This window comes from Mixophyes fleayi, chromosome 7, assembly GCF_038048845.1.
Source record: "Mixophyes fleayi isolate aMixFle1 chromosome 7, aMixFle1.hap1, whole genome shotgun sequence".
NCBI lineage: Eukaryota > Metazoa > Chordata > Amphibia > Anura > Limnodynastidae > Mixophyes > Mixophyes fleayi.
In genome coordinates, this window is record NC_134408.1 from 152,556,334 (window position 1) to 152,572,784 (window position 16,451).

The 16,451-nt window shown below is 43.9% G+C and overlaps 1 protein-coding gene across 20 annotated transcripts in view; it reads left to right on the top strand.

Annotated features, from left to right (window-relative positions):
• The window catches only part of KALRN (kalirin RhoGEF kinase), a 265,449-nt gene that overhangs the window by 153,220 nt on the left and 95,778 nt on the right, over positions 1 to 16,451 (top strand). For all 20 annotated transcript variants that reach the window (XR_012678337.1, XR_012678338.1, XR_012678340.1 and 17 more), the window contains exons 23-33: positions 52 to 170; positions 476 to 542; positions 1,409 to 1,518; positions 2,927 to 2,996; positions 9,103 to 9,192; positions 9,272 to 9,364; positions 10,221 to 10,332; positions 10,764 to 10,954; positions 11,798 to 11,899; positions 12,271 to 12,413; positions 13,066 to 13,168. Coding sequence is in view for 9 of the 20 variants with exons in the window: in XM_075181185.1 (XP_075037286.1) it covers positions 52 to 170; positions 476 to 542; positions 1,409 to 1,518; positions 2,927 to 2,996; positions 9,103 to 9,192; positions 9,272 to 9,364; positions 10,221 to 10,332; positions 10,764 to 10,954; positions 11,798 to 11,899; positions 12,271 to 12,413; positions 13,066 to 13,168 (1,200 nt within the window). In the remaining 11 variants the exon portion in view is untranslated. The remainder of the gene's footprint in view (positions 1 to 51; positions 171 to 475; positions 543 to 1,408; positions 1,519 to 2,926; positions 2,997 to 9,102; positions 9,193 to 9,271; positions 9,365 to 10,220; positions 10,333 to 10,763; positions 10,955 to 11,797; positions 11,900 to 12,270; positions 12,414 to 13,065; positions 13,169 to 16,451) is intronic.

A 16,451-nucleotide genomic window follows, 5' to 3' on the forward strand; every position in this document is an offset into this window, starting at 1 on the left:
TGTCCTAAAATACTGACACTGTCCACATAGTAATCCCACTTCTGCTTCCAGGATAACAAAGATTTGGAACTGGACATCGTTCCAGCCATCCTGACCGATCCAGAGGTGAAACTGCGAGACGCCAGCCATGAGATCAACGAGGAGAAGAGGAAATCTGCCCGGAAAAAAGAGTAAGACATGGACACTATTGTAATGGGACGGTCAGATAGACCCACTGCTGGGCTCCATGAGGGCGTTCCTGGGGCATCCTGGTGGGGCGATGGGGTTATGCTGGGGGCAGTGTCGGGGGTTATCACAGGAAATTGTATCTTCCTACTGCCCATTTTTCTGTGGTTACTCAGAACCACACAGTACTCACCCCAACCCAATGTGCCCAGAGCCTAGGAAGACCTCTGAGATAGGGATCTAGCACCATCTCTGTGTTCTCTGATCTGTATGATTACTCCTGGTAACAGTAATCTTCTCCTGGTAACAGATTTATCATGGCTGAGCTGCTGCAGACAGAGAAGGCATATGTCCGGGACCTGCACGAGTGTATGGAGGTAATCACAGCCTGAGATGTTTGTGTGTCAATATTCCAGATGTATGACCAGGGTTAGTAATGTGCAGATCAGTCATCTTCTAGAAGGACATTTTAACAAAACATTTATTTTTTAATATAGTATAGTACGATGCAGGTATTCACACTTCTGAGAGAGGTGGGTATTCATATGTCTGGGAGGGGTGGGTATTTACACATGAGAGAAAGGGGTGTATTCACACTTCTGATAGAGGCAGGTATTCACATATGTGAAAGGTGAGTATTCACATAAGTGAGAGAGGCAGGTATTCACATATGTGAGAGGTGAGTATTCACATATGATTGGAGATGGAAAAGATTTCAAGCTGATTTACAGGAAGAAATGTACAGGTGAAGCATCCTATAATTTTCTAGGGGGTAAATGTATGAAGCTGAGAGATTCCGGTGGGTTTGATGTTGCCTATAGCAACCAATCAAGGTGTAGTTATCATTTATTTAGTAGATTCTACAAAATGACAGCTAGAATCTGATTGGTTTCAATAGGCCACATCTCTACTTTTCAGAACCGCCAGACGTTTACCACTAGAATTAGTCCTGAGCCGTCCTTATCACTAACCTCACACTAATTTAGTAGAGTTTCTATAGAAAATCAATGCAGGTGAAGAAATGTCTGACGTGTCCTAGCGGCATCAGACAGGACGTTATAATTACATGTTACACGTCGGCAACACGCAGCCTCCGGGGAAGTCACACACACCACATTTACAGGGAGCTTATTGGACTCTTACCAGCGAATCATCAGGAAAGTGACACATTCTGTGATCCGGCGCTTCTGCTCGGCATGGGGTAATATGAGGTGGGGGGCTCAGTCTGTGTTCTCTCTTCCAGACGTACCTTTGGGAGATGACCAGCGGGGTGGAGGAGATACCCCCCGGCATCCTGAATAAGGAGCACATTATATTCGGGAACATTCAGGAGCTGTACGACTTTCACAACAAGTGAGTTATCCACGGATCAGACGCTGCCGTGAGTGACACGGTCGTCATACGTGACGTGGGAGTATGAACATTTGCAAGATATAAGGCATCTCATTACAGTCACAAAGCCTGAGCCAGTAAGGAAAGTAAGGCAAAAAAATGAGTAAGTTTCCTCCTGAACAAAACCATGTTACAACGTAAGGGGTGCAAATTAGTTTATTATTTTGCACATAAGATAAATACTGGTTGTTTTTTCATGTAGCACACAAGTGCTTGATAGCTTTATTTTTACACTGAAATGTAAAGTTGATCTAGGACATGCCCTACCCCAACTATAAATCTGTCCCCACATTTTACATTTACCCCCCCCCCCTCCAATGTAACATGGTTTTGCCCAGGTGCAAAGTTGCTCCTTTTTATGCTTTGCTCTCCTTAATGACTCAGGCCCATATAGTGTTATCTCCCTCGCAGCAAGCTATTGTCCTCTGTTTTCTGCCAGTATAGGCTGAGATCTGCAGAGTGCAGTGGTTTCCAGTGGTCATACTACTAGGAAGTCTGGTGTGCGTATCATAACACCTTCCCCATGGTCAAGTCCTTCCTCTTTAATCTAGTAATAGGTTCCTATGTCACTGACCTATATGTGAACATTACTAGTGTGGGTTTGATACTGTGTGCATTGTAATATAGCAGTTTTATTACATGCTAATTATACTCACTATCTTGAAAACATTCAGTAGTTCTGATGAGTACATGAATGTAGTTATTTCATAAGGTTTATAAGAGGGTCTATGAAAGGGTCCTACCCACTTTCCCCATAAGCTGACACTCTTCGTATTACTCTCCGGCTCTCCTGAACTGAGGGTTACACAGAAATCCAAATATTAGGATATAACCGGCATAGCAGCCTTTTCTGAGCAAAGTAATAGATGAATGAGTCATAAACGATTATATTTAATACTAAGCCCAAAAACACTAATGGAGCTGATCTTATTATGACTCTGCTATTTTATATAACTACTTAGTGTCATTTATTCATCAAGACTTTATAGGTATATTGACATAAGGGCCTGTGCTATTATCTGTCATTGCTACCCATAGAATTTGTTCCCTATTATTTGGATGTACTGGTCTGAGTGGTATTTCTATACCATGTATACAAGTCCATGGTTTAAGGTTAATGTCTTTAAATTCATATTAATGTACTGACTGTCAAGTGACCCAAATTCTTCTTTGTCAGTAGTGTAATTGCTGACTGTAATTACACTTTACATAAGGTCAGGATTTATGTAATAACCCTGCTTGAGTGCAGATGGGAATGGATATATCTCGGACTCACCCACCAATGCTCAAGCAGGGATAGCTGTAATCTCATGGTCTCCCCACCTGACCTATGACCCCCTGACCCATAATCCTCTCTGCTTCCACACAGCATCTTTCTGAAGGAGCTGGAGAAATACGAGCAGCTTCCGGAGGACGTGGGGCACTGTTTCGTCACATGGGTAACGTTATTGGGAAGGGAGGTGTTATGTGGGCGGGGGGTTTATTGTGTTTTACTCAGAGAGTGTTGCGGCTTCTCCGGAACAAAATATGTGTCCTGTTCTGCCTCTGAGATAAACTTGAGCTTACAGATATTTCTCCTTCATCCACTCTGGGGGACACTGCTACCATGGGGTTGTATGAGATATTTCTCCTTCATCCACTCTGGGGGACACTGCTACCATGGGGTTGTATGAGGGCGCATGGAGTTGGCATTTATATAGTTAACTAAGTTTGCTGCTGACTCCTCCCCTCTGCAGCTTCACAGACCTCAGTTTTGTTTAAGTGCCCAAGGAGTTGGGCTGCGGTTAGTACTGCTTAGCAGTACCTGCTGCTTAAGTTTAGATTTTATTATTTGTATTAGATTATTAGTATGAGTGTAGGTGAGGATGGATGTATTTAACATTTTTTTTCCTCACAGGTTTCAAAATGAAGCAATGCTCCGTTTTCCTTTAAAAAAAGAAGAAGAATATTTATAAAAGACCGCACAGCTCAGTGTGGTGTTTCTTGATCAACAACAGTGGCAGCGCTAAGCGACTGTTACTGCATTGTCCCGACGGGTCCGGCGCAGAGAGCGCCGCACTCCGTCCGAGGACCGGACATACTGGGAGATACCAAGTCCCGTGCTGAGGTGGAGGGGGGACTTGGATCTCATAGAGCCCTAGGAAGGATTCCGAGTGGGCATTGATACAGGAGCACAACGCAGTGTGGCAGCCGGGGCTGATAGAGGCTTCCTCTGGGCGTCTGAACCATCAGACAGTGGGGAGTGAGTGAGAGATTCTCCGGCTGTCAGTGGTACGCTCTGGAGCAGGAGATATTCAGACTTCAGAGGCACCTCAGACAGTTCTGCTGCTTCTCCTCACAACTCCTCCTTGTGTCACCTCAGTACCCCATAGGGGGTATATATTAAAAAAAAAAAAGATAAAAAAACCCCACCAGTGCTGGGAGTGTAAAGGAGACCCCCCCGCCCTGCTGATTGGTACACTCCAAAGACGGGAAAATTCAGCCAGAGGATCCTGACTGACATATGGAGAATCTGCTGCTGCTGCTTCATTGTCAGTAGCACTAAGCACCCAGGTGTTTATGATATGGCAGCAGAGATTTATATATATATATATGTGTTTACAGAAGGCATGTAGGGTTATAACTAGACTATCTGCACTTAGGTGATTTTATACAATCTCTTCCACTTATTATTACCACAGATATTTATATTACTGGTTTGAGGCTATTAGCCAGAGTCAGAACTAATAATTATATTACTGTATATTTCTCTGTGAAAGTCGCCTAATCTGTGTTTCTTTAAAAAAAATAAAATAAAATATAATGTCTGATAAGAAGAAGAATCTTGTGCAGAATTTTATCCCTGATGACAATGATCTGTCAGATGATCTGTGGGGTACAGAGACCGGGGGCTGCTCAGTGTGACCCCGTCTTTAGCAGTAAGTACTGGGGGGTAACTGGTTACTGAGGGTCCTTGTGGTAATATAGAGAACACTATATATATATATATATCTCTACCTGCAGTTTAGAGTTTTATTATAGAAGGATATACAGGTAATACAGACAGTATATTACATGAGTGTGCAGTCAGTGATTATGGGACATAATTTTATAATTCAGAGATTAATTTCCATACTGTTTTGAAGCATTAACCAGGGTTAAAACAAATGTGGTTATATTGTTATCTCTGTGCTGTGATTGTTTATGGTCTGTCTGTTTCTTTTTTAAAAAATAACATATAAAAACTGAGGAGGATCATGTCATTGTCATATAGGACTGCTCCCCTGTCACAGTTTGGTCTGTTCCTTGAAGCCAATTCACGGAACTGGACAGTAGTATATACTGTGTGTGTGTGACTGACGGGCTGCTCTCTATCAGCCATATATACTGTGTGACTGACAGGCTGCTCTCTATCAGCAGTATATACTGTGTGTGACTGACAGGCTGCTCTCTATCAGCAGTATATACTGTGTGTGTGTGACTGACAGGCAGCTCTCTATCAGCCGTATATACTGTGTGACTGACGGGCTGCTCTCTATCAGCCGTATATACTGTGTGACTGACGGGCTGCTCTCTATCAGCCGTATATACTGTGTGACTGACAGGCTGCTCTCTGTCAGCAGTATATACTGTGTGTGACTGACAGGCTGCTCTCTATCAGCAGTATATACTGTGTGTGACTGACGGGCTGCTCTCTATCAGCAGTATATACTGTGTGTGACTGACAGGCTGCTCTCTATCAGCAGTATATACTGTGTGACTGACAGGCTGCTCTCTATCAGCCGTATATACTGTGTGACTGACAGGCTGCTCTCTATCAGCCGTATATACTGTGTGTGACTGACAGGCTGCTCTCTATCAGCCGTATATACTGTGTGACTGACGGGCTGCTCTCTATCAGCCGTATATACTGTGTGACTGACAGGCTGATCTCTATCACCAGTATATACTGTGTGACTGACAGGCTGCTCTCTGTCAGCAGTATATACTGTGTGTGACTGACAGGCTGCTCTCTATCAGCAGTATATACTGTGTGTGACTGACAGGCTGCTCTCTATCAGCCGTATATACTGTGTGACTGACGGGCTGCTCTCTATCAGCCGTATATACTGTGTGACTGACGGGCTGCTCTCTATCAGCCGTATATACTGTGTGACTGACAGGCTGCTCTCTATCAGCAGTATATACTGTGTGACTGACAGGCTGCTCTCTATCAGCCGTATATACTGTGTGACTGACAGGCTGCTCTCTATCACCAGTATATACTGTGTGACTGACAGGCTGCTCTTTGTCAGCAGTATATACTGTGTGTGACTGACAGGCTGCTCTCTATCAGCAGTATATACTGTGTGTGACTGACAGGCTGCTCTCTATCAGCAGTATATACTGTGTGTGACTGACAGGCTGCTCTCTACAGCAGTAGACTGTGTCTGTCTGACAGGTTGTTTTCTATCCGCGGATACTCTGCCCTAGACATGGTTCTGGAGGGATGAGAACCTTACATCAGTTTTACCTTCCACATATCTGTACAAATAGATTTCTGTAGAATATTTACTAATTCCTTCACATAGTTATCAACTTATTGTTGAGATTCTTCTATTGTGAGGATTATTCTGCTGATGTACTATGATTAGCCAAGCAACCGCAGGTAAAGGTACTTTACTGCCGGTGAATGCCCCTAAATCACGAACTACGTGTTTTGGGTCTTTTTGGAAATCCTTTCTTGCGAACACAGACTATTAAGTTCAGCCCGCCAATAGAGGTAGTCTCCTTGCAATTCGAGGACAGTTGCAAAAGGGTGGAGATGCTTACTCTAGAAGATGTATAAATCCCAAGATCTTAAAATAAAAATAAATAAAAAATAAATAAAAATTAAATACTAATCCGCATGACGGGACCTTACTCTAGGGGGTCATCTACAATTATTCAAATATCAGTGGGTGGCGTACACCTAAGATATTTGGAACTTGGGGATCATGTCCAGAGTGAAGAAACACCGGGGGCTTTATTCAAACCTGTTCTTGGTGCCCAAAACAGGACGGATCATTTCTAAACCTCAAGGGGCTAAAACAACATCTACAAGTAGACAAGTTTCGGATGGGATCAGTCCTTTTTTTTTACAGTAGGAAGCTCCCATTATCAATTCAGGGCTTTCCCCTTTGGCTTTCTAGAGCCCAGAGAGTTTTCACAAAGATTATGGCGGTAATGGCAAAACGTTTACGTGCCCTGTGAGAGAACATTATTCCGCATTTGGACTATTTTCTCCTCAAAGACTTATCAGGTCCTTTTCTCTATTAGCATCTGACCCTGTCTATTTGAATTCTGGAGCAACACGGTTGGATAATTCATTATTCCAGATTCCAGTTGATGCCCTCACAGAGGATGAGGTTTCTAGGATTAATAATGGACACCACTTTTCAGAAGTTCTTTTTCCAGAACCTTCTCTACAGATCCCTACAACTCTCTGTACGGTTAATCCTGAGTCACCCTGGTCCTTCCATGTGCTTGGGCATGGGTATTCTAAGGTTGATGTTCGAAACCATCCCATACGGTTGTTTCCACTCTCCAGGGTCTTTGGAAAGACAGGGAGGCGCTTTGGCCCATAGAGTCGTGCTGTTAGCCCTCCAGGGAGCCCAGTCTCTCCTTCAAGGAAAACCAGTCCAATCCTTCAATGTCACTGCAGTGGCATATGTAAATTGCCAAGGTAGAAGCTATGCAGGTAGCCAAACAGGTCTTCTTGTGGGTGGAGAAATTTGTTCCAGCGATTTCGGCAGTGTTCATTCCCGGAGTAAACAACTAGAACCGGATTATCTCAGCAGGCATGCAATCCTTCCGGGAGAATGGAAACTGCATTCTCAGGTGTTTCAGGAGTTAGTTTGGAATTGGGCCTGCCAGATCTGGATCACTAGGTTCCAAGATCCTGTGCAAGAACCAGAGTTTCTCTGGCTGTGGAGGTAATGTGGCACCGAATTGGCTCGGGTGGCTCTGATTCGCCAACATCTTGCTGCTAGTGGAAGGGTCAGGCTGGGCTTTTCAGTCAAGAACCATTTACACCATCCACACTTGCCTCGGCTGGCTTTAATGGTGTGGCTTTTGAAGCCAACCTCTGGCGGTCGAGGAGGTTCTCTTCCAGGGTAGTGCAGACCCTCATAAAGGCTCGGAAGCCAGTATCAGCTAAGATCTATGACAAGGTGTGGAGGATCTATGTACTGTAGGGAAGAAGTGTCATAACCCTACCTTTTTCAGATTAGCCATTTTCTGGTCTTTCTTCGGGATGGGTTAGAGATGGGACTAAGACTGAGTTCTTTGAAGGTTCAGGTCTCTGCGCTTTCTATTTTCTTTCAGCGCCAGTTGGCTTTCCACCCTGACGTTTGTACTTTCCTTCAAGGGGTTATTCATGTTCAGATTCCCAACGTTACTCCGTTGGCCCCGGGGGATTTGAACTTCGTTATTGAGGTTCTTCAGCGGCCTCCATTCGAACCCCTGGAGTCGACTGATCTGCGTTTCTTGACGTGGAAGGTGGTGTTTTTGCTGGCCAATGTATCTACTAACGTGTGTCGGAGCTTGGAGCCTTGTCCCGTAGGGCTTTTATCTGGTGTTCCATGAGAATAGGACCGTTCATAAGACTGTACCTACTGTCTTGCCTAGCGTGGTTCCTGGTTTTTATTTAAATCATGAGATAGTGGTTCCGGCTTTTAGAGAAAGAATTGCTCCTTCTGCGCCTTCTTCCTCTGTTAGTCTGGACGTTGTCTGGGCTTTACGGGTTTATGTGGACAGGACTTCTGCTGGTTGCAGGACTGACTCTCTTTTTGTTCTTTATGAATTTCATAGTTGAGGTTGGCCGTCCACCAAGCAGGCCATTGCTCGTCGGATCAGATCTATGCTTAAGCTTGCTTATGTGTAGAAATCTACCTGTGCCTCAGATTCTTACGGTGCACTCTACTTGTGCGGTGGGGGCTTCCTGGGCTGCTCGCCATGGAGCATCTGCAGAGCAGCTGGGTAGGGTGGGCTACCTGCTCCTCAGTTCATACCTTTACGAGGTTTTGCCAGTTCAACATTTTTGTGTCTGCGGACGTCAATTTCGGCCACAGTGTTTTGCGAGCTAGTAGACCAGAGTATTCCCTCCCTTAGGGGCTACTTTAGAAGGGACCCATGGTAGCAGTGTCCCCCAGAGTGGATGGAGGAGAGAAGAAGATTTTTGTACTTACGTTAAATCTCTTTCTCAGATTCCATCTGGGGGACACTGCGTTCCCTCCCTTTTGCTGTTCTACAATTAGTTGTGTTGTTGAGCCCTTTTCTTGGGACTTTAGTATTACTGAGGTCTGTGGGATTGCAGAGGGGAGGAGTCAGCAGCAAACTTAGTTGTTAACTATTTAAGTGCCAAATCCATGCGCCCTCATACAACCCCATGGTAGCAGTGTCCCCCATATGGAATCGGAGAAAGAGATTTAGCGTAAGTACAAAAATCTTCTTTTTAACTCTCTGGGAATATAAATTGTAGTTTTGAAGCGGTTTGTTTTGCACAATACATCTCACTGACCTTCCATCCTCTTCCTCTCCCGCTAGGCTGACAAGTTTCAGATGTATGTGACATACTGTAAGAACAAACCAGACTCCAGTCAGCTCATCCTGGAACACGCTGGGTCCTTCTTCGATGTAAGTGTTACTCTCTGGTGAGTGGCTTCTAAGCGCATTGCTGTAATATCTTCTTTATGGTCTCCTCCATGTTTTACAGGAGATTCAGCAAAGACACGGGCTGGCCAACTCCATCTCCTCGTATCTTATCAAACCTGTGCAACGGATCACCAAGTATCAGCTGCTGCTCAAGGTACAGTCCGTCGCAGACGTCAGGAGATAATCCGCAACAGTGCAACACATGCTGATATAAGGAGAGGTGTTAGACGTCTCTGGTACCAATATTAGTAGCACGATTCCCACTGGGCCCCTGTAGATTTGCAGACTCCCTCATTCCTGGGGCTCATTATTTCAGCACCTTACAGTAGGCTGACCAGGGCCTCTGATGTGGTGGTCTCCAGAGTCCAGTGGGAAGTAGATGTCGGGGCATTAGGTGATGATAACTGGGAGGAGACCCCCAGGCTACTGTGCTCGTATTACCCAGAGCTCTGGACCCAACGTCTTATGCTCCATAGATCAGATTTTTCCATGTGCTTCATGAATTTACTTATCCCTACTTTTATTGGAATAGGGATCAGTAAAATATAAAGTTACCAGTGGGATGAATACACCCGTCAACACGAAAACATTGTAAACAGAAACTATATGAGAGGAAATATAAAGGGTCATGATCTATCAGTGTGTGAGCAAAATGGAATAAAACTCAACTTATGCCTCGTAAAATGCTTTATACCTGGAAACAAGCATGGCTATAAATAAATAGAAATAAAATAAGTGATGTATAAAACCATCGGTCTCTTGTTATTGGAGGTTGGGTCAGTAGAAAGGTTTCTCCGGCCGGTAAACACTAGATGACGTTTTCGGGTAGGTCTGAATGCGACACATTGGAGGGTGTCCTGGGCTTTGTTACCCGATTGCTCGGTGTAGAGCGGGTTCCTGGTTAATCCAGTTTGTGTGTTGTGTATTTCCCGTCATTTCAGTTTCTGTCCCAGTGTTTCATAAGTATTTACCATAATGAACTGTGATTACACAACCTGTCTCCCTGCTAGGAGCTGCTGACCTGCTGCGAGGAGGGGAAAGGAGAACTGAAGGACGGGCTGGAGGTCATGCTGAGTGTTCCAAAGAGAGCCAACGATGCCATGCACGTCAGCATGCTGGAAGGTGCCCGCCCTGCTCGTACACATTGATGATGTCTGACTGTTATCAGTTATTAATCATACTCCCAGATTCACCTGAGATCATATATTACAAGAACTTCTAATACTCATTAATTCATAGCGCTACAGTCTATTTGGGTTTTTGCCCATTAACCATCATTGATGTAGCTGATAATTGTGCTGCATAATTATCCGAATTTCCCATGATACATTGCTGTCTGTTTTCACACTTACTTTACAAAAGTTTTCACTAGTGAGGTGAGAAACACATTAGATGCGTCTCGCTGTATGTTCCCAAGACACTTTTTTTTTCTTATATAAGTACATATGTGTTCAGTGTTTGTTATCTACTGGAATAGCCAGCTAAGAATAAAACAAGATGGCGGCAATGTACATGGAACATAGAGGATTCTGGGTAACACATTTTCTTTTTAGGGTTTGATGAGAACCTGGACGTACAGGGTGAGCTTATTCTCCAGGACTCCTTCCAAGTCTGGGACCCCAAGTCTCTCATCCGCAAAGGGAGGGACCGGCACCTCTTCCTGTTTGAGATCTCCCTGGTATTCAGCAAGGAGATAAAAGACTCCACGGGACACACAAAATATGTTTACAAGAACAGGCTGCTGGTGAGAGGATGGACTGTGGCCGCCATGATGCAGTGACTGCACCCACGCTGCTTACTGTCCCTCCCATGCTGCTAATAGCTCCACCCACACTGCTTACTGTCCCCTCCCATTCTGCTACTAGCTCCACCCATATGGCTTAGTGTCCCCTCCCATTCTGCTAATAGCTCCACCCATACTGCTAACTGTCCCTCCTATTTTGCTAATAGCTACAATCACACTGCTTACTGTCCCCTCCCTATGTGCTAATAGCTCCACCCATGCTTCTTACTGTCTCCTCCCATTGGGCTAATAGCTCCACCAATACTGCTTATTGTCCCCTCCCATTCTGGTAATAGCTCCACCCATACTGCTTACTGTCCCTCCCATTGTGCTTATAGCTCCACCCATACTGCTTACTGTCCCTCCCATTGTGCTTATAGCTCCACCCATACTGCTTACTGTCCCCTCCAATTGTGCTTATAGCTCCACCCATACTGCTTACTGTCCCCTCCAATTGTGCTTATAGCTCCACCCATACTGCTTACTGTCCCCTCCAATTGTGCTTATAGGTCCACCCTTCAGAAACGTATCTCATCCTTATTATTGTTCATATAAGCCACTTACTTTTTATTGATAATGTCACCATTAGAGAGGCAGATGAATAATCTGTATATTTCCAGTACATTATGTAGAATAATACACAGGAGATGACATTATATCTCTATACGTTAAGACATTATATTACATTATATAGAATTACACAGTATATTACATTATATCCCTATACTTCAGGACTGTGTATTACATTATATAGAATAACACAGTATATTACATTATATACAGATTTCTCTCCTTTTTCTCCAGACCTCCGAGCTGGGGGTGACTGAACACGTTGAAGGAGATTCCTGCAAGTTCGCTCTGTGGTCGGGTCGCACTCCGTCCTCTGATAACAAAACTGTGCTGAAGGTCTGTTCCTTGTTATTCTGTGTGATGATTTCCTATAAGTACATGGATATATCTATAGCATATTTATGTAAGATGTAGAGCCGCACGTATATTACACCATTCAGTGCCAGCTAAAATGTCGCTGGGAAGAAGTGGGAATTATTAAAAATAGATGCACACAAAGATCTTGCCTGAAGAACTTACAGTCTGATCCTTAGTGTTGTAACAACCTGATCCTGTCTTACCCCAGGAAGCTCTGTGTATTAAATCTACCGGAGTCCCAAACAGAGAGAACACAAGTTACTTTCTAACAACTAATTGCCCCAGTATTCTCCGGCCCTGTGATTGGGGGCTAGTTGGGTAAAATCTCCTGGTATCTTGTTTTTCTGAAGGCATCGAGCATAGAAGTGAAGCAGGAGTGGATCAAAAACATCCGAGAGGTGATCCAGGAGAGAATGATCCACTTGAAAGGAGCTTTGAAGGAGCCAATCCAACCCCCAAAGACCCCGGCCAAGCAGCGGAACAACAGCAAGAGGTAACGGTCACGCGTGTAGACTTGTGTGTAGCATGTAGAGAGTCAGTGATCTGTAGCCCAGTATATATATCAGTCAGTGGACCGGGTAAAGGTGTGCACAATGACATACTTATAGGAAATATTGGGTCAAGTTTGCCAGAACCATAGATAACCCTTTATATCCCAGAAAGAGTGGAGCCATCCTAGTGTGCTCAAGGCAGAATTTATTGACGCAATAGTATAAAAACTATATAAAAAACATCAACAAAAGTTTATCTTTGTAGCTGGGATATAAAGGTGTCTTTAACTATAACAACAACAAAAGATGGATCTACCGAAAACTTAACCCGATATCCAGATAAGTCATTTATTTCCTACAAGTTTGCAATATTTTACCCACCTTCTCGTGTTCCTAACACTAGATTGGTCTCTTCTCCAATCCACACACCTTTCCTTTCTGAAACAATTGTGTATTAATTCTGTGGTCTGTGCTACTTTCTGATAGCCATAAAATACTAATATATTTGCTTTTTTGTTTTTGCCTCATTGCATTTAAAAAATAAAACAAAAACCCACATGATATAAAATGTCAGTGCCGCCAGCCTAAGTGCCAAGAGATTGGGCACTTCTCAGTCTTATTGGGGTAACCAGACACCGCGTCTCTCCATCTCAGGGACGGACTCGAGGATCTCGACAGTCAGGGTGACGGGAGCAGCCAGCCGGACACCATCTCTATCGCCTCCAGGACGTCGCAGAACACCGTAGATAGCGATAAGGTAAGACGTGGGCGGACACTGCCGGCGTGGGGGGGGGGGGGGGGGGGGCGGAGTGCTGTATATCACACCTGACGTTCTGTATGCCGCGTACTTCATGCTGTGACAGCGCCATTGTTCTGGGATGCCAAGTCTGATCATCAGGAGGCTCCAATTGGAGTCCAACCTACATGTTTCACACCTGTTGTTACATTAACACCAAAAGGCATTTTTATACAATTTCCTTATAGTTTGTTAAAAGAAAATGAACAAACAAGTAATGGCGCTGTGTAATGTGTTGTTGTAGAAAATGGCAAAGTGCGTTTTAATAATTATTTATATTCTGCCTCTCTGAATGATCACATTTCTTAACATTTTTTTTCAATTTAATTATTGAAAAAATTTTGAATTTTGGGGCGGATTGGGGACTTAAAGTGGTCCTGGAAAAATCCTGTAAGTGGCCTCACATGGGTGGGACCAAAAAAACTGTGGGCGGGACCAACACAAAAGTAGGCGGGGTAAACTCAATTATTCGTAACCACATTGGTCATCAGTGGTAGGCGAGGCTAATGCAACACGCAGTGGTTGGCGGAGTCGCACGTAAACAGACATAAAGAAATGCTATAAAGTAATGTGCTACACCCCAAATATTTAATGGGGGCAATTAAATTTTCCCCTGGAACAATGCAGCGCTAAACATATTATGATCAATACAGTAAATTTAACCAGCGTTAAACATTACTGTACTAACGGTACATATGCACAGTACTACCATAATAACGGTAATAGTGCACAAGCCGAGTTACTTTTGACAGTAACGCGGCCAGTTGAATTATCTCCAATGAATGTAAAGAACTGAAGACTGGGACGCAAGAGGAGTGTGACATAAAGACATTGGACACACCGCACGGACTGGCCATGCCAGCTTCCTATCTCATCACTTCCCTTCCTGTACCCCCCTCCCCCCGAGCATTGAATACTGACTAAATTGCTGCTCACATGTGCAAGTATGTGGTAGGTAAATTATATTGTAATATACACAGGGACTGATGTGCATGAGTAAAATGCTGGTGGTCACACAGATGTACAACATGTTCGTAATATATAAATAAAGAGTTATATAAATAAGTAAACACTCTGCAGAAGAGTGACTGAGTTTCCAAATTTACAGGATAATCCATTCAATTTCTAATGAATTTACTTGCAATAGCTGCTTAAAACCAGGTAGAGAAATGAAGAAAGATTCCAGTGCTGGAATATTGGAAGGACAGCAGCACAGTCAGTGGTGAGAGTACCACTGTTCTGCAGTAGAATCAGATCATAAACATCTCACAACAAGAATAGGGTCTCATAACAAGAGTAAAAACCTTAAATACTACCAAATAATGAGGATGATACACAATTTCGGATGTTAGAAGACACAGGAAGATGACGCAGTAGGCTGGAAGCTGAACTGTTCCACAAGGACATTCTGTTGCCAATGATTATCAGATATTAGCTCAGTACTCTGAGTGTTCAGTTCAGGTCACTTACCCATAGTAGTGCTCAGAACCCTTCATTAGGGTGTGCAACCCGGAAAACCAGCTCGCTGCCGGAACGGTGTGTACAGCAAAGTCTAGGTGGAGGGTGCCTAATAGGGCCCCTGGTTCATATAACGCTAATCATCAAACAATAGTGCCTCCAAATCAATCACATTGCACCAAACAAGTGCCCCCGAATCATATTATGCAAAACAATGAAGCCCCAAGATGATAATATACCACACAGTACTGCCCCAGATGATAATATACCACACAGTACTGCCCCAGATGATAATATACCACACAGTAGTGCCCCAGATGATAATATACCACACAGTACTGCCCCAGATGATAATATACCACACAGTAGTGCCCCAGATGATAATATACCACACAGTAGTGCCCCAGATGATAATATACCACACAGTACTGCCCCAGATGATAATATACCACACAGTAGTGCCCCAGATGATAATATACCACACAGTAGTGCCCCCAGATGATAATATACCACACAGTACTGCCCCAGATGATAATATACCACACAGTAGTGCCCCAGATGATAATATACCACACAGTACTGCCCCAGATGATAATATACCACACAGTAGTGCCCCAGATGATAATATACCACACAGTAATGCCCCAGATGATAATATACCACACAGTAATGCCCCAGATGATAATATACCACACAGTAGTGCCCCGAGATGATAATATACCACACAGTAGTGCCCCGAGATGATAATATACCACACAGTAGTGCCCCGAGATGATAATATACCACACAGTAATGCCCCAGATGATAATATACCACACAGTAGTGCCCCGAGATGATAATATACCACACAGTAGTGCCCCGAGATGATAATATACCACACAGTAATGCCCCAGATGATAATATACCACACAGTAATGCCCCAGATGATAATATACCACACAGTAGTGCCCCAGATGATAATATACCACACAGTAATGCCCCAGATGATAATATACCACACAGTAGTGCCCCCAGATGATAATATACCACACAGTAATGCCCCAGATGATAATATACCACACAGTAGTGCCCCGAGATGATGATATACCACACAGTAGTGCCCCCAGATGATAATATACCACACAGTACTGCCCCAGATGATAATATACCACACAGTAGTGCCCCGAGATGATGATATACCACACAGTAGTGCCCCCAGATGATAATATACCACACAGTAGTGCCCCCAGATGATAATATTCCACACAGTAGTGGCCCCAGATGATAATATACCACACAGTAGTGCCCCAGATGATAATATACCACACAGTAGTGCCCCCAGATGATAATATACCACACAGTAGTGCCCCGAGATGATGATATACCACACAGTAGTGGCCCCAGATGATAATATACCACACAGTAGTGCCCCAGATGATAATATACCACACAGTAGTGGCCCCAGATGATAATATACCACACAGTAGTGCCCCCAGATGATAATATACCACACAGTAGTGCCCCGAGATGATGATATACCACACAGTAGTGCCCCCAGATGATAATATACCACACAGTAGTGCCCCAGATGATAATATACCACACAGTACTGCCCCAGATGATAATATACCACACAGTACTGCCCCAGATGATAATATACCACACAGTACTGCCCCAGATGATAATATACCACACAGTAGTACCCCAGATGATAATATACCACACAGTAGTGCCCCAGATGATAATATACCACACAGTAGTGCCCCAGATGATAATATACCACACAGTACTGCCCCAGATGATAATA